We start from the raw sequence: 17,318 nt of genomic DNA on the forward strand, positions 1-17,318 counted from the left end.
GCGCTGATCTTGTTGTTCAGGTCTGTAGGGCGCCAGCATGCATCTTCCACTTGTCAAAGTGAGCGTGAAGCGTGTTAGGTCTATGTAGAGCGCGCGCATAGGCTCACATCTGCCAGGCGCGCGCTTTTTACACATAGTCTATCGCAAGAAGGATTTGGTGGCTCGCTAGCAATTTCCTGTTTTGTTTCAAGGCTATTTATCAATTGACTAAATTCACTAAATTAACAAAATTCAATTAAAACAGTGTTTTGGAGCAATGGCAGCATAATTAGACTCCGTCTATGGGGCTTACAGTGTTCAGATCCAGAGCCATGCCACTGCTTGAATAACAAAAAAGAAAAACAGAGAGTCCAGAGTGCCACTATTGATGCAAAAATGGAGTATTTTTGATACTTATTGGAGCACTTTTTAATCCTCTGGAGAAAAGTTTTATAACATTTGACGACCTATGGACTATGGAATACCAAAGCTGACATAATTAGAAATAAATAAATGAATAAATGTACAAAGAAATGTAAAAAAGCAAACATAAACAAACAAATAAACAAATAAATAAATAAATATACAAAGAAAAGTAAAAAAGCAAACACATATAATTATTTATACGTTTATTTCCTTATGCATTTTTTCACATTTATATATTTTTGAATTTTATTTATGTATTTATTTCTTTATTTCCACATTTCTTTATTTCTACATTTCTTTATTTCTACATTTCTTCATTCGTAGGGTAATGAGGACGCCTTTTTGGACGCGCCTTTAGAGAAATGCATCTTTACAGATTACATAATGAAAGAGTTTTTTTTTCGATTTGTTTTATTTTGTTTATTAATAGTTTCAAGCTTTCTAAAGACATATATGTAATGTCTGTCAGGTATGTATTCGCTAAGTTTCAGTTCATTTTTGTGAAGCGCACCTGTTGAGATGACAGAAAGCGCGTCATGTTTGTTTTCTTTATTTAGCCTAATAAAAGCACCATTTGTAACGTTTTGTTGATATTGTGAGTGCACACAAATAAAAGTAGATCCTTAAATTCCTAGTGATGTATTACTCTTACCTTTATGAGCAAAAATGACGTGTAAAGACCAACAGAGTAGTTGAGCACTATTTTGATTACAGTAAGTTATAATGTTTTACTATTACTGTATTGGGCTTTTATTTTGATAACCAAAGAAACCGGAAGTATGGTGACGAAAACAAAAACTGGAAAACGGCGCAAAGGACGAAAGGAAAGTCTGAAAGGGTTCACGGTTAAAAACAGTAAAGGCCACGGAGAAACAGTTAAAACTACAAGGTTTAGCTTCGGTCAATTGGGGAACAAGGTTGGTAGAGTTAATGAGAACTATATTTGAGTACTTGAAATGTTTATCGTAAAATGTATAATTTGGTAATGCTATTAGATTGAAACTAATGTAATGAGCTGTGTAACCTTTGAAATGTAATGGTAATGCACGATTTATTTGTTTATACTCAGCTCTTACGTTGGTGGAACACACGGTCGGTAATAAAAGTCAGTTTTACCATCAGTTCTGGCCTTCTCAATATTGACTGGATGCTACATGACGGAATATTTAAAATTGTTTCCACTGAAAAAAAGAAAGTGATCTCACTGGCGCCTCCATGTCCTGCAAAGCGGCTTTAGCTTCCACTCTCCGCACAAACAAATGGATATGCATCTAACAACGTACTTTTATACAAGTGTAACGTTGAAACTAACATTGTTTTATACTTTAACTCTTTTAGGCTTATATCTAGGCTATAGATTTTAATTTAGGCAAGTCGTGATGATTTAAGAAGGCAAAAATGATCAAACAGACTAGAGTCTTCTGATGGCCGCTTGGTTTAAAAAGCAAAAACTTATTCAACGAACAAAAAATAGGCTCCGAAATATAATCACTGCCATTACATACAAAACTGTTTCAATAGATGAAACAGCAGTATAAGCTGTTTTGGGAAAAGGGGGAAAAATCAAACAATTAATCCATATGAGCCCATAGCCTATGTATTTTTGTATGTCATAATTTGTACCATACCTTAAAAGTTACCTGGGTCCATACTTTGTTATTGTCATGAATCTGGTCCTGATCGCCACTCCGCTCACCACCAGCTTTGCCATTTCACATTACACAGGCTGTTGCATCACACCCCGGACTACATTTCTCATCATCCATTGCGCTGATGACACACACACATCTGCAACTAATCAGACACACTATATCCACAAGTTTCCGGGGGGCGCTACTGTAAAAAAGAACGTGGGTACAACTTCCGGTGAGGCGGCGGACGTAGTATACCAATGGTATTTGTGTGCTAATTAGCAAAGAGAAGTGTTTTTGAGACCATTGCTTACTTTGTAAAGATGCACACCTTTATGAGAGATGCCATTACGTTCTTATATGCACAACATATGCTTTTCGAATTTGTGTTCCCACATCATTAGCAAGTTTGGATCTCTAAATCTTCAATGACTGTAAACCAGTGAAATGACATTTGAGACGTCAGAGCTTGTGTTAAAGGGCAGATGCCAGATGAAGCCTCAATTCGAGGCTTGTTAACGTAGAAATCCCTTTCGTAGAAGCCTCACTTTCTGTCCAGTCATGTGTGCGATTCAGTTTGCCTGTCCTAATGTTCGACCCCCAGAATCTTACTTTGCAAGTACGTTTTCATTGGGACCTATTTAATAATTACATTTTTAAATACCCAGTCATACAAGTAATATGAAGAATGCAAATGATTTCAGGAAAATTAAATATATGCCATATGCAATTAATATATGTGTAAATTATTCTTCTATTACATCATATTAATATTCGTACTGACATTTAGTGGCACTGTTCAATAGGTAAATTGATTTATCAGAGTCAGAAATTCAACAAAAAAACACACACACACGGTTAGGCTTTTATTTGTGCATATAACATGAGTCGATCTATGGAAATTGTGGTGAATGCGTCTTCCGACAGAGCTTCACAGGCTTTTGGCTGCTTTATTTTTTACTAACCACCAGATCGCGTTGTTTTCGACACTCTCGAAACTTTGAATCTTCCCCCTTTCTCGGTGCTTCACGAGGCTTCATTTGCCCGTCACTCCTGTCAACTGTTGAATGAATGAGTGTCACGTCCCGCTTGTTTACTTTGAACCGGAAGACGCTCCCACTTTTGACGCAAGGCCTTATGGGGCGTAGGAAACCTGTGGATAAGCCTTGGACTTCCTTCTCCTATCGCCGAGTATTGCATTGTGTTTAGCACTCTAATTGTGCTAGCAGCTGTACATTCATGCTTAGTCTAGTTAAAAAAATGAATGCTGAATCTCCACTGCATTACAATCGTTGGTGTCAGTCGCAAATATTAAACACATTGATCTAATTCTGGATATTTGCAGTTGATGATGAGATCGAACCGAAAGGGCACTTTAGCGTGCCCCGTGTGCATGCCACTGGATGTGGTGACTGTCCACACGGGAGGTGGCGCGAGGCGACAAATCAACTGATGCCTCTTTCTATCCCGAATCTTTGAAACGTGTATGCGTTGAAAGTGAAACCTAAAAAAAACTGCATGCATAAAGCGACACTTCTTGTATTTCGTTTGGGCACCACAAAATGTCACTGTGGTCTAAAAGCCTACCCCTCGCCTACTCTGGCTCAATTGCTATTCCTGAGGTAAAACACGCCCGCCTCATTACACTATGGACGATGAAATGTATAAATAAATAAATGTGAAAATAAAGAAATGTATAAATAAAGAAATGTGGAAATAAAGAAATAAGTACGTAAATACATAAATGTGGAAATAAATAAATGTATAAATAAAATAAAAAAATAAATAAATGTCGAAAAAAATACATAAATAAGGAAATAAAATAATAAATAATCATATATTTTTGCTTTTTTACTTTTCTTTGTATATTTATTTATATATTTATTTATTTATATTTGCTTTTGTACATTTATTTATTTATTTATAATTATGTCAGCTTTGGCTTTCCATAATGGACACCATCACCCACAATACAAGCCAACCACCGAGCCTCAATATCCTTTCATGAAAAGCATACAATTTTCAAATCATTCGTTGCACTTACACGTATTAGACCAGAAGATGTCGCCATTATAAAGTATATCTTTATCTATCTTTTTTATCGTTATCACCTCTCACAGAGTCGAATCGCCAGTCGCCCATCTCTAAAGGCAAATAGCAGAGAAAACATTGAGATATTTGTTAAAGTTTCTATTACTGAAGACCTTGATTAGCTGTTTCAGATGTGTTTAATTTAAGCTTAGTCTCAGCCTCAGACGTCACGCCCACGGAACGTTGGCTAAACGTCTGATGCATATGGTACACTTAACTTGAAACACTTTAGGAATGTCGAAGTCGTCATCTGATTGGTTGAATTTTATCGGATTTCCGGGGGACGCGAGTGTCGCGTTTATTTTCGGTCCGCCGGGAAACAAAGCACAGACGTGTGATTGCAGAAGAAAAACTGTCGTGTTTACATGAGTGACAATGAGTATTTATCAAGATCAGCTAAACGTAGGATTCTCAAAAGTATGCGAGGTTCACGGCATAGACTCTTTAAGAGATGTCCAGGAGTTTTGTTTGAGGCACTTAGTGGAGACAAAAAGAGATATAATGCAGACGCCATTGTTGTTATACGTGCACGAAGATATCAATGACTTACTGCTTGTTTTCTTCTCCTTCTTTGATTTTCTATGCTGACTGACTTGTTGCACGCCGGTCTGTTGTTGTGGGGACATTTCCACGCCCCGAAACGTGACGCTGAACGAAACGAACTGTGATTGGTTGTTTGACATGTCGGTCAAACGGCCTTATGGGCGGGCCTTGGCCAAAGAAAGCTGCTATGAATTCCAGACCTTCAGCCGTCAGTCTGAAGGTCTGGCTACGCGAGACTAATTTAAGCTCAACTCTCCAGTAACTATAGTGTCCCTCCAAAGTCCAGAGGCAGATTAGACAAACATGAATAGACAAATCTTACTACGATGTTTTTGTTTATTTGTTTAATAATAATTATGTATCATTGCAGCTGACTACTTTTATAATTATCAAAAATATTAAGTAGCCTAAAAGCCGCATGAAGCTTGTTATGAACCATCACTGAAGGATAGATGATCGGCAGGTAGTTACATCTGTACTCACTGTCATGGCAAATATTATCCTTATATGGGACTCACGACCAGGGGCGGACTTAGTGATTTGAGGGCCCTAAGCAAATTTCAGGTTTGGGGCCCCAACACAATAACTATGTGCTCTTTTACGCCTAACCCATATTTTGCTCACTCTCTCTCTCATAGTTAATAGTTTATTTACCCCTTCACAACTTAAGTAAATAATTAGTCAACCTGATGCTGTTCTACAGCCATATTAGGCTACTTTTTTTTTCTTTTTTGGATCACAAGATCACTTGTATATTTAATAAATTGAAACCTTCAATCTGTTTACAAAAAGGGTTCAAATGTAATAAAATTATCTAATGCAACTTGTTCTGTATTCCAAACGTTCTTAAGGCATAGGGTAGGGTTTGACGAGAAATAAATCTAAAATGTAATCTATTATTAAGCGAAAAGCTCCAGCCATCTCATTCATGCATTTGTATGAGTGCGCAGCACTTTGTGCAGTGCACATAGGAAAAGCACAAAAGCAAGTAATTTTGAAACATCAAAACAAATAAAATCATAACACAAAACACCATACTTTCTTTTCTGAGGTTAGAGACAGTCTTGGAGACGTTCTAAGACAGTCAGAAAGTGTGCAAAGAGCGCTGTCTCTATAATCACTAAAAGCTGTCATTCACTTCAGTTCATCACGATCTCACGAATTTCTGTTAATCAATGAAGCTGTCTGCATGGCACAGTGAATCTCTTCTTTACATTTTATCTACACGTTGTTATAATGAGAAGATTTACAAGCTTGCCAAACATTTTAGACAGTGAGTGAAGATTTAATGCTCTCCAGAACACAAATATACACTGGAGCATATATTTTGCCAATATCAGATGGGGCCCCTGATTTGCCGAGGCCCTAAGCGGCTGACTACCTCGCTTATTGGTTGTGTCCGCCCGTGCTTACAGCATCCTAGTCCAAGTATAGGAAAGTTTTAAAATGTCCTGGGAGTGGATTATTGGTTTTGAAACAGTGAGCTACTGTACTTTCGGACACACATTTCAGGCACACATTCATCTGCAACCAGCCCGAGGCTCAATGGTCTGATTTTCCATTGTATCAGAAGTTTTCAACCCAGGAAATTCAACTTAGGCTGATGATATACATGGCAACTTTTTGAGCAATGTTGCCGGGCAAATTTGGGTAATGTTGCCGTCAGTGGACAACCAGGTGAGACACAAGGCCCATGATCGATTTTAAATTATTGAGACAGAAATTTGTTACCGATTCTGAATTCTGAAATTTTCTGAAAATTTCCAATAAGGATTCTTTTTAGAAAAGAGGATGGCGTGGAAGTATTCGTTTGTAGAATAAGGAAGTGTCCCTTCATCTGGCTTGATGAGTCTGTCCCTGATGCTGAAGTCAGTCTAGATAACTTCAGTATCATTATATCTGACAGAACAGCATTATCGGGGAAAATGCAGCGCGGTGGGGTCTGTCTTTTTGCTGTGTTTATATTTCCCCCAGTGTAAACACCAGGATGGCAGTGGAACTAGTGGCTGAGGATGCTAATGCCATGATGGCTAAGTATCCAGGGGCTCCTGTGATTATTCTGGGAGATTTCAACACTTGCAGGCTGGATAATGTATAACCGTCATTTCAGCAATATGTGGAGATTCAAATTAGGTGGGGAAATACTTTGGACGTCTGTTATGGTAAAATCCCTGATGCATTATGGGCCTGTTCATAGCCACTGCTTGGACTCGCAGATCACAACATCATCTGTTTACTTCCACTATATAGACAGGAACTGAAACTTTACAAGCCACAATGCAATAGAGCCCGACAGTGGTTAGAGGATGCCATTTCCCATCTTCGAGGCTCCCTAGCATGTACTGATTGGAGTGTTTTTGATGGTGATCTGTTTTTTTTCTGTCATTACTGACTGCATCATAGTTTACATTTGCATTACAACATTCTGGTTAAAACAATAAAAAAAGTATCCCATCACTAAGCCTTGGATTCCTCAACAGTTAAGGCAGAGCCCAAAAGAGAAACCAAGCTTTTAGGCTCAAGAATTGGGAAGATTCAGATCCAGAGTCTTTTGCAAAAGAATTGAATACATTCGTTGCACGGTTTGATACAGAGGATTTTACAGATGAGTGTGCAGCTCTGTTGGGAGCCCTTCCTCTGTTGGAAACAGTCAAGCCAGTCCCCTTTACAAACCATTGCACACTTCACTCAGTGGTGTGAGGATAATTATTTTCATCTTAATGTCACCATAACAAAATAATTATTAATCAGTTCTCCCTCATCCCAGCATTCTATCCTTACTGACAACCAAGTGGTAGAAATAGTTGGGAATTTTACATATCTTGGGGTAACATTGGATAAACAACTTACTTTCGATCAGCACACCAGTGACATTCAGAAAAGGAGCCTGTCAGATATCCATAAAGTAAAAGGAATCTATGTTGCTCCTCATCTACTTTTGCTGTTGTATCAGAGCATACAGAATGGCTCCTGATTCCTGTTGTTATAGAGGCCTTGAATAAAATGCCTTGCTGACTTTGCTAATGAGGTTTTGACATCTAGATGTGTAATTCTTATGACATGTTATGTCATGGTGACACTGTATGTGAAATAGAAGGATGCTGTGAAGAAGAATTTCCCTAAAGGGACTCTAAAGTCTTAGTCTTATACACTTATACACTCATGGAAGCTTTCAAAAGGAAACATCTACGGAAGAGAAGGCTGAACATTTCCTCCATTTGTTCTCAAGCACTTGTTTTTTTGTGAGTCTAAATATACATACTTCTCTTTCCATTTCTTTGACCTCTTCTACTATTTGAAACCACTCTTCTCTCATAGACAGAACCTCTTTGTACCATTTCCAGTTTACCACCTTTTTACTTGTTGCCTATAATATCTTAAACAGATATCTGTCCTCCTTTTTAACCTCATCAGATAAAAAATAGATGGAATAGCATATAAATTTGTGGGATAGTACATATTTTAGCCTGTTGAGCTTGTGATCTTAGTCTGTTGAAAATTTCACTGAGTTATTTATCCCTTTATATAATTTAGATATTGTTCTGTTTATACCTTTCTTGTTTGCCTGTATAATAACTTGTACAAGCTGATTAACTTGTACAAAGTAAACACTGTCATTTATTATCTTCAAATAATATTGGTGTAAATGTAGGTATCTATATAGGTCTTGGTTTACAAAAATGTCCCTGTCTGCCTGTTTGAAATTAGAGATCTTGTTCTTAGATCTAAGTTCAACAATTTTCTATGCTCATTTAGAGTCGCAAAGGAGTGCGTAGACCTACAAGTATGTCTTGGGCTGAAGATAGGGTAAACTAGCTTCTCCAATAACTTGACCTTCAACTCAAGTAAAAACCCACACCATGCAAACTCCACACATAAAGGTGTAACAAAAGTGTTTGCTCAATGAGAACCACATATAGTAATTTTCTTGTATGTTTTTGTGGGTGAGAGTCAACTCACTAGGGATCGGCCCTGTGCACTCTGTCCCCTTTCTCCCCCAAGTTGCTATGCACCCGATGAGAGTCGAATGTTTTCAACGTTTTGGGCAATCAAATGTCACCACAAGCAAAACTGCATGATAAACACTAATAAAATTCTAACAATAAAAATAAAAAAGCAAAATAATCCATGTCTCTACAAAAATGGAACTGGAAAGAATAAACTACCAAGTAAACACATGCACAGTTCTTCTGTATGCATGCACAAACAAATGACACTCAACAAATTAATATGAGGTGTGAATACATTAAAAATAGAATAGCTCATTTTGATTGGACACTAACTTGTTTTGCACTCAAAAAAGACCTGTTGTGGTCAAATACATTTAGCGCACATATCAGCTAAAAAAGCGGAAGATGAGCAGGAAGAATACAGACCACAGTACCCTTGTGTGGGGCCTATATATTGCTGATTGGTCAGGCATGAGCATGGCGGATAAGAATAGGCCTAATTTAAATACTGTTTCTAATACTTCAGATCTGTCATTGAAGCATCGCAACTCTTTTCAAATGATAAATATTTACACATTACGCATTATACACATTAACAATTTTAAAAAAATCACAATGCTTTTTACATTGCATTGCTTTTCCATACAGTATGTTACAGTACATTAAAGGGGTTCTATTATGTTTTTTCACTTTTTGAATTCTAGTCAGTGTGTGGTGTGTATGTTTGGGCATAAAAAGATCTACAAAGTTACAAATCTCTACAAAAAGTCCAATCTAGCTTGTGCTAACTGCTTTGACAAGGGGTGTGGCAGTACGGAAACAGCATCTAAGCTGTTCGCCAATGGCAGTGCAGTGGGACAGCTTATTACAACACATTTCCTTTTTTCAGAAGGCCTTAATCAAGCCATGTTGGCAGGCTGGGGGAAAGGTATTGTAATAATGTAAATTATGTGAAAAAATAATGTGTTTTTTGAACCACAAAGCATGAAAGCATGTTCTAGTACACCCTCAAAACAAAATCAAACCTTTGTAAAAGAGCATAATAGGACCCCTTTAATAAAAAATTTACATTTAAGCTTGTGTTAAAGAGGCATTACATCCTCCTGAACATGCACAAGAATATTAAAAAGTGTCAATTTTAGTTGATTTGTATCAATGCTGTTATTTAAAATGGTATAAATGTATTAAACGTTTATTTGGTAACACTCTACAATAAGGTTCCATTTGCTAACATTAACTACATTAGTTAGCATAAACTAACAATGAAATAATACTTCTTAAGCATTTATTAATCTTAGTTAATGTGACATTCTACAGAAATGTCCAGCGTTGGTGTCACACCCCTGGACTTTGAGTTGGTTTCTCCCATCCATTTCCCCCCCCTGCTGTTCTGTGTTCTTGGTTTATCCCTAATTGCCTGCACCTGAGCTTGTAATCACTATGTCTATTTATTGTGTGTGTTCACCACTTAGTCTTGTCGAACCTTAATGTTGCTACCCCGTGTTCCTGTGTTTACCCTGCTTCCTTGGATTATTAAAGACTTTCACGTTTTACTTCGTCGTTGTTCGTTTGTTTTGTGAAAGCGTGACAGTTGGGCTTAACGCATTACATGTTTGTTTTAGAATAAATGTGAACATGAATTAATTCATCTCGCTCACAAAAAACAGATTCAGTACTCCTCACAATGAATAAAAACAGTGAAATTCAACTAAGAATATGATGCAAACCTGCAATAATTAAATATGTTAAATAATACAAATATCCTTTATGCATTTAATCCCATTTTATTAACAAATGCCTTCAATCCAATTCAACCATACTAAAAAGCAAAAATTACTCAAGATAATCTAACATTTGTTTTCATTTTTTTTTTTAATTGCTGAAGAGTTAACTTTATTTATTCTGCAGTCTACTGTACAGACGTGAATTTACTTTTCTCAAAGCCTGAGGCTTTTGGTGTGAAAAGGCTTTTACATTTGCTAAAAATAGAACTTTTTATATTAAAAACAAACAAGCAAGCCAAGTGGCTGTACAGTATTAAATAGAAAATAGTACATCAATAATGCAAAAGGGCAACAATAAACACTCAATTTTCAGGTAAAGGCAGTTAATCAAACACAATAAAATAAAATACAATACAATATCGTGTGAAGAAAAAGTGTCCCCAACTAAGCAAGCCAGAGGTGACAGCGGCAAGGAACCAAAACTCCATCGGTGACAAATGGATAAAAAAACCTTGGGAGAAGCTAGGCTCAGTCGGGGGGCCAGTTCTCTCCTGGCCAGACGCAGAGGACTCATCTGGTTCCTGTGGTCTTGTGCCGATGGCCGTCTAGGTGACAAGGTCTTCACTGGGGCTCATCTAGTCAATGTGGTCTCCGCTGACATTCATGGCTGTAGAGGTCATCTCTAGGTGCTGATCCACCGTCTGGACTGGGTACGGACTGGATCCGGGGGACTGCAGTGACCATCTGATCTGGATACAGACTGGATCTGGTGGTTAATGTGACCTCGGAATAAGAAAGAAACAGACTAATATTAGTGTAGATGCCATTCTTCTGACGATGCACTGAGTACATCGGGTGTTATGGGAAGTGTTCCCGGTTCTGGTTGACCTAATTAATGCAGCCTAACAATCCTTTAACGGATTTGAATTATAGAAATGTGTTAATGTGTTATGTGTAAGCGAGGTTACAGAGATGGGTCTTTAATTTAGATTTAAACTGATAGAGTGTGTCTGCGTCCCGAACAGTGTTGGGTAGATTGTTCCAGAGTTTGGGCACTAGATAAGAAAATGATCTGCCGCCCGCGGTTGATTTTGATATTCTAGGTATTATCAAATTGCCAGAGTTTTGAGAACACAGTGGACATGAGGGACTATAATGCGATAAGAGCTTGCTGGTACTGAGGAGCTAAACCATTTAGGGCTTTATAAGTAATTAGCAAGATTTTAAAATCAGTCTGATGTTTAATAGGGAGCCAGTGCAGTGTTGACAGAACAGGGCTAATATGGTCATACTTTCTGGTTCTAATAATAACTCTAGCTGCTGCATTTTGGACCAGCTGGAGTTTGTTTATTAAGTGAGCAGAACAACCACCCAATAAAGTATTACAATAATCTAATCTTGAGGTCATAAACGCATGAATTAATGTTTCAGCATTTGAGAGCATAGGTCGTAATTTAGATAATTTTTTTGAGATGGAAAAATGCAGTTTTGCAAATACTAGAGATTCAAAGGAAAGGAAAGATTGCCATCAAAAGCACACCTAGGTTCCTAACTGATGACAAAGAATTAACAGAACAGCCATCAAGTATTAGACAGTGTTTTAGGTTATTACACACTGAAGTTTTAGGTCCAATAATTAACACCTCTGTTTTTTCAGAATTTAGCAGTAAGAAATTACTTGTAATGCAGTTTTTTAACTCAACTACACAATCTGTTAGTTTTTCAAATTGGTATGTTTCGCCGGGCCGCGAAGAAATATAGAGCTGAGTATCATCAGCATAACAGTGAAAGCTACACTGAAACATGAAAGTAACATGTAAAGCGTAAAAAGTAATGGCCCTAGTACTGAGCCTTGCATTACTCCACTGCACTTGTGACTGATATGATACCTCTTCATTTACTGCCACAAATAGATAAGTATGATTTGAACCATGCCAATGCACTACCACTAATGCACTACCACTCTGTTCAAGAGAATGTTGTGGTCAACAGTATCGAACGCAGCACTAAGATCCAGTAGCACTAACAGAGAAATACAACCACGATCGGATGACAAGAGCAGAAAAAAGTAACTAAGTAACATAATTAGTTTCTTTTTTAGGGAGTAACTCAATATTGTAATGCATTACTTTTAAAATTGACTTTCCTCAACACTGGAAATGTCCACTTTTGGTATGGCAAGATGTCTTCAAATGTATTTATTCTTCTAACATTTAAACTTTATTAGACACATTATTAGATTTGACTTGATGAATACATATAAATGACAGCTTACCAATTTTTTTTTTTTTTTTTTTTTTTTTTTTTTTTTGGGGGGGGGGGAGGGGGTGTACTTATTTAAAGATCACATGTACCTTTTTCTAGTGAAGGTACTAGTACTAGTGAAAGTTTTTATGAAATATTATTATTCAATTTTTACAGAAAAATAATGCAAATGCAAGAAATAAGGTGACATTAAAAAAAACACACACACAGTAACACCAGTGACATACATAAGATCTGATCTTTACTGTTGTTACCCAATAAAACCAGTGATAGTAACACCAGTTACAAGGTTTCGAACCACATGTTGTCGGTCATGGTGTACACACTAAAATAAATAGTTTAATCCACTTGTGTTCTAGTTTTTTTTTTTTTTTTTTTTTAATACAATTCCCAAACAATAAAGTAGGTCACACAAGTGACTTCAACTAAAAGCTTCACATGAAATCATGAGATAAATGAGAACATTTCTGAAAGCTGAAAAGAGACAGTGGACTTATCATGGGCCTTTTTTCATAGATCTTTAGGAAATAGGAAGACGGAAGTCAAGTGGTGTGATTTTTATTTCAAAATAAACGATTTTTGTTACACAGTAACACCAATGACACAACTTCAGCATTTAGTTTTTTTTAATGCCATTTACATCTATGCTAGTTATGAATACATTATCGTATTTTAAATGTTAGAAAAACCTGTTTTGACCTTAAAATAAAGCACTTTCCCTCTATGGGGGGGCTGTGGGGACAAGAGGTTTGTGTGGCTTATAATTAAATAATTAATTTAAAAACAAATATTGCCACATTAATGGCTCAAGAAGGTGTAACTGTTCAAATAACATATTGTTTCATTTTAAAATACAAAGAAATTGTAACCCTGAAGTGTTTTTCAAGTGTAGTATTTCTGAAAAGGCTAGGAACAAAGAAATGATTTTTTTTTTCCATTTAATGGACCTAAGCTAACATAGAGTAACAATGAACAACTGTATTTGTATTAACTAACGTTAACAAAGATGAATAAAGGCTGTAACAAATGGAACCTTGCTGTAAAGTGTTACTGTTTATTTTATATGTTAAGAGATCTCTAAACTGAAGTAAATATCTTTTCTCTTTATGTAGAGTAAAATTACATAAAAGAATTGATTCACAACAGTTAGTGCTTTGTAATGTCATTCTGAAAATGTTTGAAATAATTTGTTGGTAATATACTGTACTAATGTATTATTGTAAAATATTAGCATATAAGAAATCCACTTAAAGTGGTTTAAAATAATTTTGACAATTATTTAATCAAATGTTTAGTTGCATTTTATTTTCCAATATTATTTTGCACAATACATAGATAAGAGACACTCGTGTCAGAGACAAGATATACTAAATCATACACATATAAACACTACATTAAAAACATTAAAATACATTAAAAATGCTACCAAGTTGAATGATGAGTAAAACAGCATGCATGTTACATAATATATATGTTCTTTTAATACATAAAAGCTTTATCTGCACACAAACTGCATACTTCTTAAACTTTATCATTGTTAGTTAACAAGAAACATGTCAGTGTTGCTTGTTTGATGTATTCTCAAAGGTTATTGAGAGGAAGACATGACCACAGCTGCAAAGGAAGATGATTGGTTAAGAGTGGAAACATCAGAGAGTAAAATACACGCTGTGCAAACAAGTAGCCTACATTTTTTTTTTTTTTTTTTTTTTTTTTTTTACCGTATTTAGTTTAAAATTTGCAGTGAAACAAAATAGTTTTGATTGCCATTATTTTAAACAGAGGAATGAAATACGATTCTAAATCCATCAGTAAGTTCAGTGTTGGCCTACTTGTCAGACTGAAAGTAGCAGGCTTTTCACAACGTTCTTGAGGTCTTTGCACATGCTTGTGCAGATCAGACCACAAAGGAGGTCTTTGACGTATCTGTTGTCCATCAGCTAACATTATCTCTTGAACTCCTGCGTCTTTTTTTTATTCTTCACGCTTGAACTATTTTGAATTCATCTTGATCTACAACATCTTAAATATAACCATGATATTCACACTAAATTAATTAAAGAATTTTGTTTATCTCTCTCTGAACTGAAAGATGGAAAAAATGAAGATGATAAGCTCATATACAAAGCAATAAATCATTTGAAAGATTTCAATCCAAAATCACTTGCCAATCCAAATAGAGAATCATAAAAAATTTTTAATTTAGCGGAGTAGCTTGGTGGCTTGATAGTCAGGGTTGATGAATGTCCGTACACTGGGGTGGGCGTCCGAACTGCTCCTTTTCATCTCTTCGTAAACTGAGTCTGAGGGTGGATTTGATGGACTGTATTTCTTGTTCCTCCCATGCCCCCTCACCTGAGGATGACAAAAAGAAGTAACTTATTTAAAAAAAATATTCTTCAGATTCCCAAAATGACTATAGAAAACAATGTTCCAGTAAATATGAGCGCAGTAAAGGGGGCCTGATCAGAGAGGGAGCCTGGCAGGGAATCCAAGAACAAGGTTTACAACCAGTGAGAAGATCAAAAGGACATTTTATTTAGAAGAGAGACACGGAAAAAGAGGGCACTTGTCACGCTTGTTTACAAGAGTCTTGACACCTGCTTGTGGTGCGCATGACTGCAAGTAGCGCATACTGTGAAATCTGTCAACGACCAGTCAGACATAAAACTTTTTGTGGTTGAATAATTTTTTTTTTTTCGATGTGTTGCTGAATTTTTGGCGCTCCATGACTTCTGTTTCTCAAATACATACATATATAAATCTTTTTCTTATAGAATGTGATCTGTGCATAATAAAGCATTAGCTGTTGATTATGTCAACCGTTAAATGATTTAACTATTAAAAGACATCTGTAGCACTTTTGCCATTCTCAGTCAGTGTAGAGTAAGATTTTTTTGCGTGTGTAATGCTGATTTACTCTTAACAAGACTCAATAAATGCATTTATTTTTTCACAAAATTAACTAAAGGCTCATATAATTTTCTATTATTACTTTTTGCTTAATGTCAAAAACAATGAATAGTTTGAGAACAAACTGCAGGGCCACTTGACTTTTGCGCATCATTTCAAAAGTTTCCTGTGGTCTTTAAAAATGCCATAACTAATTTAACGTGTAAAGCTTTAAACAGGTGTTTGGAACATCCCAGAAAAAACATCCCAGACAAACTGCAAAACAATTACACAGCAACAGATTTTCAACAACAAATATAATCAATTTTACAAATTTACAACCACAAAAATAATCAAAAGCGGCTATCATTTGCACATGGCATGTTTACACAATAACAGCATACCTAATAATGTTGTTTATAAGTTTAGTCTTTGCTTTTGATTTGGGCTTTTCAATGCTTATTTTTGTGTGTGTATGTATGCTTACCTTCAGAATCACAAAGATGAAGCCAATGATGCACAGTAGCGAGATGACAGCAGACACAATGAGAAAGGTCTTCACATGAGAATCTTCTGGGCACATCGTTCTTACCATTTCTGTTTCTCCTTTTTCTTGTCCTTCTCCTGTTTTATTTGTTTTTTTATCTACTGAAAAGAAAATCAAGGCCAGAGAATTAGAGCTAACCTCTATATTGTTTTTCATTCAATATTAATCAGAAAATGACTCCCATTAACATAGTTTACATACTAAATACATCTGTTACATTCATATAGACCACAATAAAATCATCATACTTGATAAGAAAATTAATTACATGAAGTGTAAGACACACTTACCTATCCATAACCATGTAAGTTTGCCAACTGTAACTTTGTCTTCTTGATTAAATTCACACCAGTAAAGCCCAATGTCTCTGCCATTTACATTTAAGAAGGTGGCATTAAGGTTGGGAAATTTTCCATTTACTTTGACTTTATTTTTGCTTATTTCTGATTTAGGGGTAAGAGTGCCATCTTTGTAATAGTAGAAGACTAAAAACTTATTGTTATTTGCTTCTTGTTTGTACATGTACACCCCATCTTGAGGGGTTTTATCAGTAGTGCACTGGATGATCACCTCATTCCCATCAGTTTCATTCAAAGTTGTAACTGTAACTGTGTGAGAAAAAACTAATGAGATCTTCAACACTTAAATACACTGATGAATTTTCGGGCTATGGTTATCTGAAATAAAGTTATCTGAAATAACTTTTGTTGCAAAATGTACAATATGTGAAAACACAAATAAAGTATTACTTACAGCCTTTCATTTACATGAGTGTGATTATTTGTCTTTTCTTAACTAATGAAACGTTTCTACATAACATTTTCTAGTGCAGGATCTAGAATCCATGAAAGTAATGTTTTTAAAAGTTGAAATACATATGAATACTTATTCATACCTTTCAGCTGTGCTTCTGCCTTTGAAGTGCTTCTCAAACAAAGAGAAATCAATAGAAAACTGTATCTCACAACACACGCCATCTTCACAGCTCTGTGTGACTATGATCTTGTGGAAGTGGTGGTTACATGCATAGCTTTACAGAAGCTTTTTTTTTTTTTTTCTGGTCAAGGAAGTTAAGAACCCAGTGGTTTTGCTTTGTTGCTTTGTAATTGCAGCACGTTAGCTGAGAATATAGATAGATAAGTATTCTCATATGCCAACTCATAAAACATTTTTTTCTTTTTACAGTCTAATCCTAAATGTTTAAACTTTAATATTTATTTATTGCTTTAATTAGGATGTTATGTATATTATAAAAAAATATGTAGAGTGT

At 35.9% G+C, this 17,318-nt stretch overlaps 1 protein-coding gene across 2 annotated transcripts; it reads right to left on the minus strand.

Moving 5' to 3' along the window:
• Nucleotides 1-13,887: 13,887 nt before the first annotated feature.
• On the minus strand, nt 13,888-17,060 carry LOC127166349 (uncharacterized). Of its 2 annotated transcripts, none has more exons than XM_051111544.1 (4): nt 16,944-17,060; nt 16,339-16,656; nt 15,989-16,146; nt 13,888-14,964 (listed from the first exon to the last, which is right to left on the minus strand). In XM_051111544.1, exons 1-4 carry the CDS (start codon nt 17,023-17,025, stop codon nt 14,812-14,814), a joined length of 711 nt encoding a protein of 236 aa, XP_050967501.1. In that variant the 5' UTR covers nt 17,026-17,060; the 3' UTR covers nt 13,888-14,811. The 2 variants fall into 2 exon arrangements, with proteins under 2 accessions (XP_050967501.1, XP_050967500.1); XM_051111543.1 differs by having other exon boundaries at nt 15,989-16,149.
• Nucleotides 17,061-17,318: the final 258 nt, after the last annotated feature.

Source organism: Labeo rohita, chromosome 6 (assembly GCF_022985175.1).
Source record: "Labeo rohita strain BAU-BD-2019 chromosome 6, IGBB_LRoh.1.0, whole genome shotgun sequence".
Taxonomy (NCBI): Eukaryota; Metazoa; Chordata; class Actinopteri; order Cypriniformes; family Cyprinidae; genus Labeo; species Labeo rohita.